This window comes from Callithrix jacchus, chromosome 6 (assembly GCF_049354715.1).
Source record: "Callithrix jacchus isolate 240 chromosome 6, calJac240_pri, whole genome shotgun sequence".
NCBI lineage: Eukaryota > Metazoa > Chordata > Mammalia > Primates > Cebidae > Callithrix > Callithrix jacchus.
Window position 1 is genome coordinate 116,740,590 of NC_133507.1, and position 13,633 is coordinate 116,754,222.

Below are 13,633 nucleotides of genomic sequence, written 5' to 3' on the forward strand. Positions count from 1 at the left end.
AGGCTATCCCTCCCCTCCTCCCCCTCCCACTGGCCCTCCCCTTTCCCCCGCAATAGACCCCAGTGTTTAGTACTCCCCTCTCTGTGTCCATGTGTTCTCCTTTTTCATCACCCGCCTATGAGTGAGAATATGCAGTGTATCATTTTCTGTTCTTGTGTCAGTTGAGAATGATGTTCTCCAGATTCATCCATGTCCCTACAAACGACACGAACTCATCATTTCTGATTGCTGCATAATATTCCATGGTGTATATGTGCCACATTTTCCCAATCCAGTCTATCATCAATGGGCATTTGGGTTGATTCCAGGTCTTTGCTATTGTAAACAGTGCTGCAATGAACATTCCTGTGCATGTGTCCTTATAGTAGAATGATTTATAGTCCTTTGGATATATACCCAGTAATGGGATTGCTGGGTCAAATGGAATTTCTATTTCTAAGGCCTTGAGGAATCGCCACACTGTCTTCCACAATGGTTGAACTAATTTACACTCCCATCAACAGTGTAAAAGTGTTCCTTTTTCTCCACATCCTCTCCAGCATCTGTTGTCTCCACATTTTTTAATGATCGCCATTCTAACTGGCGTGAGATGGTATCTCAATGTGGTTTTGATTTGCATCTCTCTGATGACCAGTGACGATGTGCATTTTTTCATATGATTGTTGGCCTCATACATGTCTTCTTTCGTAAAGTGTCTGTTCATATCCTTTGCCCACTTTTGAATGGGCTTGTTTGTTTTTTTCCTGTAAATCTGTTTGAGTTCTTTGTAAATTCTGGATATCAGCCCTTTGTCAGATGGGTAAACTGCAAACATTTTTTCCCATTCTGTTGGTTGCCGATTCACTCTAGTGACTGTTTCTTTTGTCGTGCAGAAGCTGTGGAGTTTGATTAGGTCCCATTTGTCTATTTTGGCTTTTGTTGCCAATGCTTTTGGTGTTTTGTTCATGAAGTCCTTGCCTACTCCTATGTCCTGGATGGTTTTGCCTAGATTTCCTTCTAGGGTTTTTATGGTGCCAGGTCGTATGTTTAAGTCTTTAATCCATCTGGAGTTAATTTTGGTGTAAGGTGTCATGAAGGGGTCCAGTTTCTGCTTTCTGCACATGGCTAGCCAGTTTTCACAGCACCATTTGTTGAACAGGGAATCCTTTCCCCATTGCTTGTTTTTGTCGGGTTTATCAAAGATTGTATGGTTGTAGATATGTTGTGTTGCTTCTGATGCCTCTGTTCTGTTCCATTGGTCTATATCTCTGTTTTGGTACCAGTACCATGCTGTTTTGATTACTGTAGCCTTGCAGTATAGTTTGAAATCCGGTAGTGTGATGCCCCCCACTGTGTTCTTTTTGCTTAGAATTGACTTGGCTATGCAGGCTCTCTTTTGGTTCCATATGAAGTTCATGGTGGTTTTTTCCAGTTCTGTGAAGAAAGTCAATGGTAGCTTGTTGGGTATAGCATTGATTCTGTAGATTACTTTGGGCAGTATAGCCATTTTTATGATATTAATTCTTCCTAACCATGAACATGGAATATTTCTCCATCTGTTTGTGTCCTCTCTGATTTTGTTGAGCAGTGGTTTGTAGTTTTCCTTGAAGAGGTCCCTTACGTTCCTTGTGAGTTGTATTCCAAGGTATTTTATTCTTTTTGTAGCAATTGTGAATGGCAGTTCGTTCTTGATTTGGCTCTCTTTAAGTCTGTTATTGGTGTAGAGGAATGCTTGTGATTTTTGCACATTGATTTTATATCCTGAGACTTTGCTGAAGTTGCTTATCAGTTTCAGGAGTTTTTGGGCTGAGGCGATGGGGTCTTCTAGGTATACTATCATGTCGTCTGCAAATAGAGACAATTTGGCTTCCACCTTTCCTATCTGAATACCCTTTATTTCTTTTTCTTGCCTGATTGCTCTGGCTAGAACTTCCAGTACTATATTGAATAGGAGTGGTGAGAGAGGGCATCCTTGTCTAGTGCCGGATTTCAAAGAGAATGCATCCAGTTTTTTCCCATTCAGTATGATATTGGCTATTGGTTTGTCTAAATAGCTTTTATTACTTTGAGATACATTCCATCGATACCGAGTTTATTGAGGGTTTTTAGCATAAAGGGCTGTTGAATTTTGTCAAATGCCTTCTCTGCATCAATTGAGATAAGCATGTGGTTTTTGTTTTTGGTTCTGTTTATGTGGTGAATTACGTTGATAGACTTGCGTATGTTGAACCAGCCTTGCATCCCCGGGATGAATCCTACTTGATTATGATGAATAAGTTTTTTGATTTGCTGTTGCAATCGGCTTGCCAATATTTTATTGAAGATTTTTGCATCTATGTTCATCATGGATATTGGCCTGAAGGTTTCTTTTCTTGTTGCGTCTCTGCCAGGATTTGGTATCAGGATGATATTAGTCTCATAGAATGATTTGGGAAGGATTCCTTCCTTTTGGATTATTTGGAATAGTTTCAGAAGAAATGGTACCAGCTCCTCTTTGTGTGTCTGGTAGAATTCGGCTGTGAACCCGTCTGGACCTGGGCTTTTTTTGTGTGGTACGCTCTTAATTGCTGTCTTGACTTCTGCCCTTGTTATTGGTCTATTCATAGTTTCAGCTTCCTCCTGGTTTAGGCTTGGGAGGACACAGGAGTCCAGGAATTTGTCCATTTCTTCCAGGTTTACTAGTTTATGTGCATAGAGTTGTTTGTAATATTCTCTGATGATGGTTTGAATTTCTGTGGAATCTGTGGTGATTTCCCCTTTATCATTTTTTATTGCATCTATTTGGTTGTTCTCTCTTTTTTTTTAAATCAATCTGGCTAGTGGTCTGTCTATTTTGTTGATCTTTTCAAAAAACCAGCGCTTGGCTTCATTGATTTTTTGAAGGATTTTTTTTGTGTCTCAATCTCCTTCAGTTCAGCTCTGATCTTAGTTTTTTCTTGTCTTCTGCTGGGTTTTGGGTTTTTTTGATCTTGCTCCTCTAGCTCTTTCAATTTTGACGATAGGGTGTCAATTTTGGATCTCTCCATTCTTCTCATATGGCCACTTATTGCTATATACTTTCCTCTAGAGACTGCTTTAAATGTGTCCCAGAGATTCTGGCATGTTGTATCTTCGTTCTCATTGGTTTCGAAGAACTTCTTTATTTCTGCCTTTATTTCGTTGTTTATCCAGTCAACATTCAAGAGCCGGTTGTTCAGTTTCCATGAAGCTGTGCGGTTCTGGGTTGGTTTCTGAAATCTGAATTCTAACTTGATTGCACTATGGTCTGAGAGGCTGTTTGTTATGAATTCAGTTGTTTAGCATTTGCTGAGCAGTGCTTTACTTCCAATTATGTGGTCAATTTTAGAGTAGGTGTGATGTGGTGCTAAGAAGAATGTATATTCTGTGGATTTGGGGTGGAGAGTTCTGTAAATGTCTATCAGGTTTGCTTGCTCCAGGTCTGAGTTCAAGCCCTGGATATCCTTGTTGATTTTCTGTCTGGTTGATCTGTCTAATATTGACAGTGGAGTGTTAAAGTCTCCCAGTATTATTGTGTGGGAGTCTAAGTCTCTTTGTAAGTTGTTAAGAACTTGCCTTATGTATCTGAGTGCTCCTGTATTGGGTCCATATATGTTTAGGATCCTTAGCTCTTCTTGTATCGATCCTTTTACCATTATGTAATGGCCTTCTTTGTCTCTTTTGATCTTTGTTGCTTTAAAGTCTATTTTATCAGAGATGAGAATTGCAACTCCTCCTTTCTTTTGCTCTCCATTTGCTTGGTAAATCTTCCTCCATCCCTTTATTTTGAGCCTTTGTGTATCCTTGCATGTGAGATGGGTTTCCTGGATACAGCACACTGATGGGTTTTGGATTTTTATCCAATTTTCCAGTCTGTGTCCTTTGATTGGTGCATTTAGTCCATTTACCTTTAGGGTTAATATTGTTATGTGTGAATTTGATACTGCCATTTTGATGCTACCTGGCTGTTTTGCCCGTTAGTTGTTGTAGATTCTTCATTATGTTGATGCTCTTTAGCATTTAGTGTGATTTTTGAATGGCTGGTACTGGTTGTTCCTTTCTTTGTGTAGTGCCTCTTTCAAGAGCTCTTGTAAAGCAGGCCTGGTGGTGACAAAATCTCTGAGTACTTGCTTGTTCGCAAAGGATTTTATTTTTCCTTCACTTCTGAAGCTCAGTTTGGCAGGATATGAAATTCAGGGTTGAAAGTTCTTTTCTTTAAGGATGTTGAATATTGACCCCACTCTCTTCTGGCTTGTAGAGTTACTGCCGAGAGATCTGCTGTGAGTCTGATGGGCTTCCCTTTGTGGGTGACCCGACCTTTCTCTCTGGCTGCCCTTAGTATTTTCTACTTTATTTCAACCTTGTTGAATCTGATGATTATGTGCCTTGGGGTTGCTCTTCTTGTGGAATATCTTTGTGGTGGTCTCTGTATTTCCTGCATTTGAGTGTTGGCCTGTCTTGTTAGGTGGGGGAAATTTTCCTGGATGATGTCCTGAAGAGTATTTTCCAGCTTGGGTTCATTCTCTTCGTCACATACTGGTACGCCTATCAAACATCGGTTAGGTCTCTTCACATAGTCCCACATTTCTTGGAGACTTTGTTCATTCCTTTTTGTGCTTTTTTCTCTGATCTTGGTTTCTCATTTTATTTCATTGAGTTGATCTTCGACTTCTGATATTCTTTCTTCTGCTTGGTCAATTCGGCTATTGAAACTTGTGCATGCTTCATGAAGTTCTCGTATTGTGTTTTCAGCTTCTTTAAGTCATTCATATTCCTCTCTAAGGTATCCATTCTTGTTATCATATCCTCAAATCTTTTTTCAAGGTTCTTAGTTTCTTTGCATCGATTTAAAACATGTTCTTTTAACTCACAAAAGTTTCTCATCATCCACGTTCTGAAGTCCAATTCCGTCACAGTCATTCTCCATCCAGCTTTGTTCCCTTGCTGGTGAGGAGTTTTGGTCCTTTCTAGGAGGCGAGGTGTTCTGGTTTCGGGTGTTTTACTCCTTTTTGCACTGGTTTCTTCCCATCTTTGTGGATTTATTCACCTGTCGTCTGTGTAGTTGCTGACTTTTCGATTGAGTCTCTGAGTGGACACCCAGATTGTTGATGATGAAGTATTTCTGTTACTTGGTTTTCCTTCTACCAGTCTAGCCCCTTCGCTGTATGACTGCTTAGGTCCACTCCAGGCCCTGCTTGTCTGGGGTGCTCCTATAGCAGCTGTGGAACAGCGAGGGATGCTACCAATTTCTTTTTCTGCTATCTTTGTCCCAGAATGATGCCTGCCAAATGTCAGTCTTTTGGATATAGAGGGGTCAGGGAGCTGCTTGAGGAGACAGTCTGTACTTTGTAGGAGCTCAAGTGCTGAGCTGTGAGCTCTGTTGTTCATTCAGGGCTGTTATGCTGCTATGCTTAATTCTGCTGCAACATAACTCATAAAAAAAAAACTCTTTTTTTCTCAGATGCTCTGTCTGGGGTGGGTTGGGTCTTTCCTTGTGAGTGTCCGCCTTGCTGTCCTGCCCTGCTAGGAGGCAGTCTAGTCACTCTTTGCCTGCCGAGGCTCCGCCCTGCTGGTGTGAGGTTCGCCCTTCTGCTGCAGTCTCCGCCCTGCTGCCCCGGGCTACGCCCTGTGGCGGAGTCTCTCTGTTGTTCCGGGTTGCCTCGGCAATGGCAGGCTATGTCAGCAATGGTCGTGTACCTCAGTTGGGGCTGACTGCCTCGGTAATGGCGGATGCCCCTGCCCCACGGAGTTGCGCTTTAAGAAAACCTCCTCACCGGGAGCGTTTGGAATCACCGTTTTGTTTGTCGCACTGCGCTACCCCAAACGCTGTTTCCCTGGGATTTCCTGGGCTGGCTCCCTGTCCAAGTCCCATTCAGTCTCAAGTTCAGCCCTCTCAGGTCTCAGTTTGCTGGTTCAAAAGGGCACCCGTAACAGTGCGCTTTTGTATGGAGTGCCGTGGAGCGCCTCTGCGCTCTGGCGTGGGCTGCAGATGCACCAGCTGCCGGCTACACCAGCAAACACCTCTGCCTGGCGTCCCGCATCTCTTTTATACCTGGGAATTTCCCTGTTCTGTGGGCAACTAAGATCCGTCTGGAAATGCGTCCCTGACTCACCCTCTCCGCGTACCCAGCGAGAGCTTCAATCTTTTTATTTCTTTTTAACTGTCACATTTCACATCTCAATTTATGATTATTTACAAAGCACAATTTTCAGGTTTGTTAAGTTGTGTCAAACTATTCAGGCACTTGCAATTCATCTTAAATCAGGACGTCCGTCAATAGTGGACAGCTCATTTAGTGCATAAGACTGTCAACCAAATATGATTATGTGTAATTAAGCAATATGATAAAAAAGAGACACAATTATGAAGGTGGAAAACTTGGTGAAAGTTATTTCAGTTCACACAACAGCAATATTCCAGCAGAATATGTAAATTATTTTGATTAAATTTTTAAGTACCTTAACATCATTATCCTTGGAAGAAGATGAGATTAAATAAAGCTTATCTTGACATTCAAAAATAATTTACATGAAAAGAAAAATTCAATAATCAACAAAAGCAAAGACATTTAGATTATTTTGGAGTAAGAATTTGGCTTACGCTTTTTACTAATGTTATTAAAATTTATATTAAGTCAATGATTTTGGATTAAAAGATGTATAATTCTGTATCGGTTTATCTAAAGATAGGTTTGAAAAAAGCAAATGGTATGTAATTGTAGTATTTGTGATACTTCCTAAATTTAATTTTTTCCCTTTTAACTTTCCCTCTTTAAATGTCTTTTGTCTTTCTAGTTTCTTTCCTCACCTATTCTTTCAACAATGTTTATGATAAACTGAATCAGGTCTTGGACTATGACAAAGTTGCCACCAGAAACTACTAAGTAAACATATTTTAGCTAAAAAAATTTTACCTCCAAAATCACATTTTAAATACACATATATGCATACGTTCATTTTATGTTACCATAAGTTTCTAACATTTTATTATAAAAATAAAATTTTCAAACAGAGGAGAATTTTAAAATGTCTAAAGACAGCAACTGCATAATGATTCATTTGTTGTATTATTTAAAACTGATCATTCAAAAATCATGCCATAGTAGGTTATACTTCTGATGATTAGCACAATATCTTACATTTGTGCAAATTTAGAATACAGGATAGATACTATAGAAAGAGGCAGTCTGGTGTCTTGGAAAGAGTACAGCTATTAGCATCAGGTTGCCTGGGTTCAGGTTTTAGATTTAATGATCAGAAGCTGGGTTGACGATGAACAAGCTGTTTGATCTTTCTGTTCTTTAGTTTCTTCAAAATGTTACAAAATGATTACTTCCCTCAAAAGGTTGTTGTGAGAATAAATGGTATAACATATAATGTTCTTAGAACAACAGGACCTTGTACATAATAAGCATTCAATAAATGTTGACTGTTATAAAACATTTTGACTTTTCTTCTGGACCATAATCAGACTTTAGCAGTTAATTTTTCCAAATGGTATTGCTAATTAAATTAGAACAGTATTTTTAGTCTTGAAAACATTTTTAGTAGATAGTTTATGGTTTTCAGTACTGAGTTCCAATTTCAGCTCTGCCATTAACTGTTATACAACCAAGGTCACTTAACATTTTGGTTTTAATTTCTTTACTTGCAAAGTGAAAAATGACTAAACAATCTAGCTCAATATTCTAGTAACCTAAGGCAGAGAGACTGGCATTTTTTTTTTTTTTTTGGAAAGGGCTAGAGAATAAATATTTTAGTTTTTGTAAGCCAAGCAGCAAAACTGAAGATATTATGTATTATGCAAATACTTATGTGGCCATTAATATGTAATTATTTTTAAATGTCAAAACCATTATTAGCTCTTAGGCCGTATGAAAACAGGGGATGGGCAAGATACGGCCTATAGGCCGTATCTTGCCCACCCCTGACCAAGAAGGAAACAGAACTGGTGTGTTATGTGCTAGTACAAACATCATTCATTCTTAGTTACGATAACTGAGAATTTGTCCATCTTTTTCTATATCAGCATATACCTTTTTTTCCAGGTCAGCCTTCTTTTGTTTATTTAATTCAAGTGTGTCTTGAAGCCTCGCCAGCTTGTCCTGAACTTCCTTAAGGGCTGCCTGCTTCTTTCTAAGACCATCCATGGCAATTTTAAGCTCCCCTTCAGCTGCAGCCAGTTTTATCTTTTTGGGAGCTACTATTTTTGCCACTCTGCAAGAAGTAAAATTGAAAAATTAAATATTCATTTAATATTCCAGCAGACTTTCTACCGCTAAATTTACTTTTCTAATATCCTTACTATGACTCAAAACACTTCTTTGTGCAAAACTCTAAACTGATTTCTATGTTCTATGTTTTATCTAAGAACCAACGAAACTTGATCCTGAACACAAGAAATGGCCATTAAAATCGACAAACACACAATATTTTCACATGATTTTTTTACTCAAAGAAAATTTTGCCAGTATGAATTTTGATAACTTTCCAACAGGAGAGTAGGATATTCATGTCGAATATTACAATGCTAGTAGAAGTCTAAATGGTTTAAGGTTAGTTTTGATGAGGAGAAAGTGAGGTATCCTTTATTTCTGTCATTTTACTTAAAAAAAAATCCTAGAATACCTCCTCAACCAAAAACAGTTATCCTATAAATATATATATGGTAATAAAAGGAATTATACAGGAAAAAAGATGAACCAAAATTCTCTCCCTAGTATCTGGAAAATGGAGTTAGCCATGTTATCTATCTAACAAACATTAAATTTATCATCAACTAGTATATCATGGTCAGAAACATATATATATATATGTCTACTATATATGTAGAATGATTAAAATTGGATATGAGTTTGAAAAATAACCTGTGACAGTTGTTTTTTGAAAAAATAATAATTACTCTGTTTTATATATAACAGATTCTCATATAATCACCAAAAAAGGCTCCTCATTTCACAAGAATACATATTATGCCAGTGGTTTTTAAAGTGTGGTCCAAGGACCCTTGGGGCTCCTGAACACACCTGCCCCTTCAGGGAGTTTACGAGGTCCTTCCTTGTTCAACTAAACATCTGTGTGATGGTAGACTATTAAAAATATACTTTAATCAAAACAACGTACTGCAAAAGAAGAAGCAGATTTTGGTGTCTGGCTATCTTACATTATAAAAGGTCTTATAAAGGTATAATAAAATACCACTCGTCATCATTATTTTTTTCTCTTTTTTAAAGAACATGTAAATTCTAAAAAATAAAAAGAAGTCACATATTAACATACAACATTTTTATTGCTTTTAAAAATGAATAAACTGAAAATTTTTTTCCATTTTAATTTCTAATATGGTAAATAAACAAAATCTTTTTGGAGTCTTCAATAATTTTGAAGAGTATAAACGGTTCCTGAGTCCAAAAAGTTAAAGAACCACTGTATTATTCTATTAGTTGTTATAACCTTGCCTCCAGTAAATATGCAAACACAAAGCAGATTCAGATAGGATTTTCCAAAAAGCCTCTCACTTACATAACTTTTAAGTTTTATATTGTTTAACTGACTTAAGAGAAGATAAAATACACAAGCTGGGTTTCTTATCAGCACTTACTTATCATATGAATCCATTGCTATGACCCATTTGCACAGACCTTCGGCTGCTGTAGAAGCATTTCTGATTTTTTCTGGCACAAAATCTGGATTTGGAATATAATTTTTTCTTATGATAGTCATATAAGCTGGAGGAATACTGTCCTTGTCATATTCATGAAGTGACTGTAGAAACCTCATGTCACCAAGAAGTCTCTTAGCTGGGCCCCAGAAATCCTCAATTTTTTTCCCTGAACCTGTTGGGTCAGGGATTTTGTCAGCTTTGATTCCTTTCAAGATGCATATAGCTTCCATAACAAGCTTGACACCAGCAGGAGGACTCTTCATGGATTTTACCACTGTAATATCCTTGAAATAACATGTTAATTATTTTAAAAGACATGTTTGTTTCTACAGTAATTGTAATTGGCTCCTATTTTCAAACTAAGCATAGAGAGGCTCACCCTGTTCACTGAATAGAAATGATGACAGTAACAGAACTGCACTGGTACTCTTCTCTTGAGTCCAAACCAAAAGTTTAGCCAAAATTCTCCATACTATTTTTAAAAATCTATCTTTGTCTTTCTAAATTAAAATATTCCTCCTTCACACCTTAACTTTTAGTATACTTCATCAAATCTAAGACATGCTATTGTAAAATAATTATAAAGCACATCATTTTATGTATACCCCCCAAAAAATCACTGACCAAATTAACACAATACTTTATCACATCCTCTATAAGATGTATCCCAATGGCAAGACTGTCTAAACATAAAAAGGGTACCCCTTAGAATCAAAATATAACCTTGAGTCTTATTGATTACTGTTGATTACTGTAGTGCAAAGATGTATAAAGTTCTTGAAATAACTGTTGCTTTATGGTAGGTTATAACAACCTGGCAGCCTTCTTCCTATTCAAGGGTGTTTTTGCATGCACATGTATTACTTTTTCAGGTCAATTAGGTAATTCTTTTGCCAATCTCAAAATCATTTCAACTTCATTAATCTTGCAGGCTAATTTGGAGAGATAAACTAGACTAGAACACAATGCTAATTTCTTTCTTGGGCTAGAAAGTATGTGAGAAAGCTCTTACCTGTGCAGTAAGAGTATCAAGGGCGGCCAGCGCTGACTCCAATATTGGCAAGGCACCTGCCAGGTCAGCATCACATTCATCTTTGATAGCTTTGGAAGCCATAGCTTGTTCGTTTGCTATTGCTTCATCAGCTTTCACTATTTTTTCAGTTTTGGCAACTTCTATAGAGTCTTTCTCAATCATTATCATCATTTCATCAACCTCTTTGCTGGCAACTTTTAACTGAGGTTGTAGTGCCTCCAACTCAGACTGCATTGTTGCTACTTGAGATGAAGCAGAATCCAATTTCTCCAAACCCACTTCATATCTCTTTTTCATTTTCATTACTTCACTGAAAGCAAATAGATAAAATGAAGTTAATAATGAGGCTCTGTATCCTACATTAAGGAAATATTTAAGTGTTTTTGAGCTTTCTAGGCTTTTTCCAAGGCATAACTAGGGAAGTGGTCTAAAATATTTTCATATATATGAACAATCTGTCAAAACACGAACCCTACAACATTGGATTGTGCACAATTAAGAGCAGATAGCATGTTTTATTCATTTTTGTGTTTTCAGTACCTATACATTATCAAGGCATGCAACAGAAATTCAAAAAGATAAACACACGGGGATGAGGCAAGGAGACTCCTGTATCAAAATGAATCACATACCTCTAAAGTTGGTAAGCTGATTCCAGCAATACTACTGCTGCTTTAAACCTTTTTATGATCACTTAAGCACACATCAGTGCTCAAAATATATTATTTTGAATGTTTCCAAATGTGAAAAAAATGATTTTAACATGTATTATACATCTTGAAATAGGGATTTTTTATTAAAGCAAAAGTAACATATAGAACAGATCATAAAGCTCAATACCCTGTTTGGTGCAAAATGATTATAAAGCAGTAATAAATGATTAGAAATAATGCAATATTTTAGCATACTTTATAAGTTTAACATTTTATTATACTTAAAAATGCTATTTGCATTTATCTGCAAATATATATTTATTTCTCTATAGAGAAAACTCTTCTTTGTAATTTCAATTTAAAATACTTGATATGGGGGAGGACTCAAGATGGCGCTGTGAGAACAACCCAGGATTGGAGCTCTCGTTGAATCCGCAAACAGGTGAGTCGGAGCTGCATTTCCAGACTGATCTTTGTTGCCCACAGAACGGGAAACTCCCAAGTATATAAAAGACACTGGACGCCAGGCAGTAGGTCTGCCTGGTGAAGCCGGCAGCCGGGGCGGTGGCGGCCGACCCTACCCAGCAATCCCCACAGGGCGCGCTTGTCCGGGTGCCCTGTTGAACTGGCAACCTGAGACTTGAGAGGGCTGGACTTGAGACTGAACGAGACTTGGACAGTAGGCAAGCCCAGGGGATTGCAGGGACAGATCGTTTGGGATACCCAGCGGGACGAACAAAACCGCGATTTCAAACTATCCCAAGCAGATGGTCCGAGACGCTCTGTGGGGGAGGGGCGTCCACCACTACCGAGGCAACCCGCCCCAACTGAGATACACGCCCACTGCTGACGCAGCTAGCCGTTGCCGAGGCAACCCGTCCCTACTGAGATACACGCCCACTGCTGACGCAGCCTTCCGTTGCCGAGGCAACCCGTCCCTACTGAGATACACGCCCACTGCTGACGCAGCCTGCCGTTGCTGAGGCAACATGCTACAAGGAAGAGACTCCGCCGCAGGGCGTGGTGGAGACCACAGCAGAGCCTGCAGGAACAGGGCGAATCACGCAACAGCAGGGCGGAGCCTCGGCAGGCAAAAAGTGGCTAGTCTGCCTTCTAGCTGGGCAGGACACCTCAACGGACATCGAAAAATAAAGGCTGAACCCCCCAACACAGAGCATTTGAGAAAAAAAGCGTTTTTTTAAATGAGCTCTGTTGCAGCAGAATCAAACATAGCAGCCTAACAGCCCTGAATGAACAACAGAGCTCACAGCTCAGCACTTGAGCTCCTACAAAGTACAGACTGTCTCCTCAAGCAGCTCCCTGACCCCTCTATATCCAAAAGACTGACATTTGGCAACCATCATCCTGGGACAAAGATAGCAGAAAAAGAAACGGGTAGCATCCCTCACTGGGCCACAGCTGCTAGAGGTGCACCCCAGACAAGCAGCGCCTGGAGTGGACCTCAGCAGTCATATAGCGATGGGGCTAGGCTGGTAGAAGGAAAACCAAGTAACAGAAATACTTCATCATCAACAATCTGGGTGTCCACTCTGAGACCAAATCGAAAAGTCAGCAACTACGCAGACAACAAGCGGATAAACACACAAAGATGGGAAGAAACCAGCAAAAAAGGAGGAAAACACCCAAAACCAGAACACCTCGCCTCCTAGAAAGGACCAAAACTCCTCACCAGCAAGGGAGCAAAGCTGGATGGAGAATGACTGTGACGAAATGACGAAATTAGACTTCAGAAGGTGGATAATGAGAAACTTTTGTGAGCTAAAAGAACATGTATTAAATCAATGCAAAGAAACTAAGGAACTTAAAAAAAGATATGAGGAAATGATAACAAGAATGGATACCTTAGAGAGGAATATGAATGAATTAAAGGAGCTGAAAAACACAATACGAGAACTTCGCGAAGCATACACAAGTTTCAATAGCCGAATTGACCAAGCAGAAGAAAGAATATCTGAAGTCAAAGACCAACTCAATGAAATTAAACGAGAAACCAAGACTAGAGAAAAAAGCGCAAAAAGGAATGAACAAAGTCTCCAAGAAATGTGGGACTATGTGAAAAGACCTAACCTACGTTTGATAGGTGTACCAGAAGGGGACGAAGAGAATGAATCCAAGCTGAAAAATACTCTTCAGGACATCATCCAGGAAAACTTCCCCCACCTAGCAAGACAGGCCAACACTCAAATGCAGGAAATACAGAGAACACCACAAAGATATTCTGCAAGAAGAGCAACCCCAAGGCACATAATCATCAGATTCAACAAGGTTGAAATAAAGGAGAAAATA

The 13,633-nt window shown here is 39.0% G+C and overlaps 1 protein-coding gene across 10 annotated transcripts in view; it reads right to left on the bottom strand.

Annotated features, from left to right (window-relative positions):
* The window catches only part of DNAH7 (dynein axonemal heavy chain 7), a 391,865-nt gene that overhangs the window by 126,619 nt on the left and 251,613 nt on the right, over positions 1-13,633 (bottom strand). For all 10 annotated transcript variants that reach the window (XR_013519014.1, XM_035305175.3, XM_078328052.1 and 7 more), the window contains 3 exons: positions 10,653-10,983; positions 9,578-9,924; positions 8,013-8,193 (listed from right to left, as the gene is read on the bottom strand). Coding sequence is in view for 9 of the 10 variants with exons in the window: in XM_035305175.3 (XP_035161066.1) it covers positions 8,013-8,193; positions 9,578-9,924; positions 10,653-10,983 (859 nt within the window). In the remaining variant the exon portion in view is untranslated. The remainder of the gene's footprint in view (positions 1-8,012; positions 8,194-9,577; positions 9,925-10,652; positions 10,984-13,633) is intronic.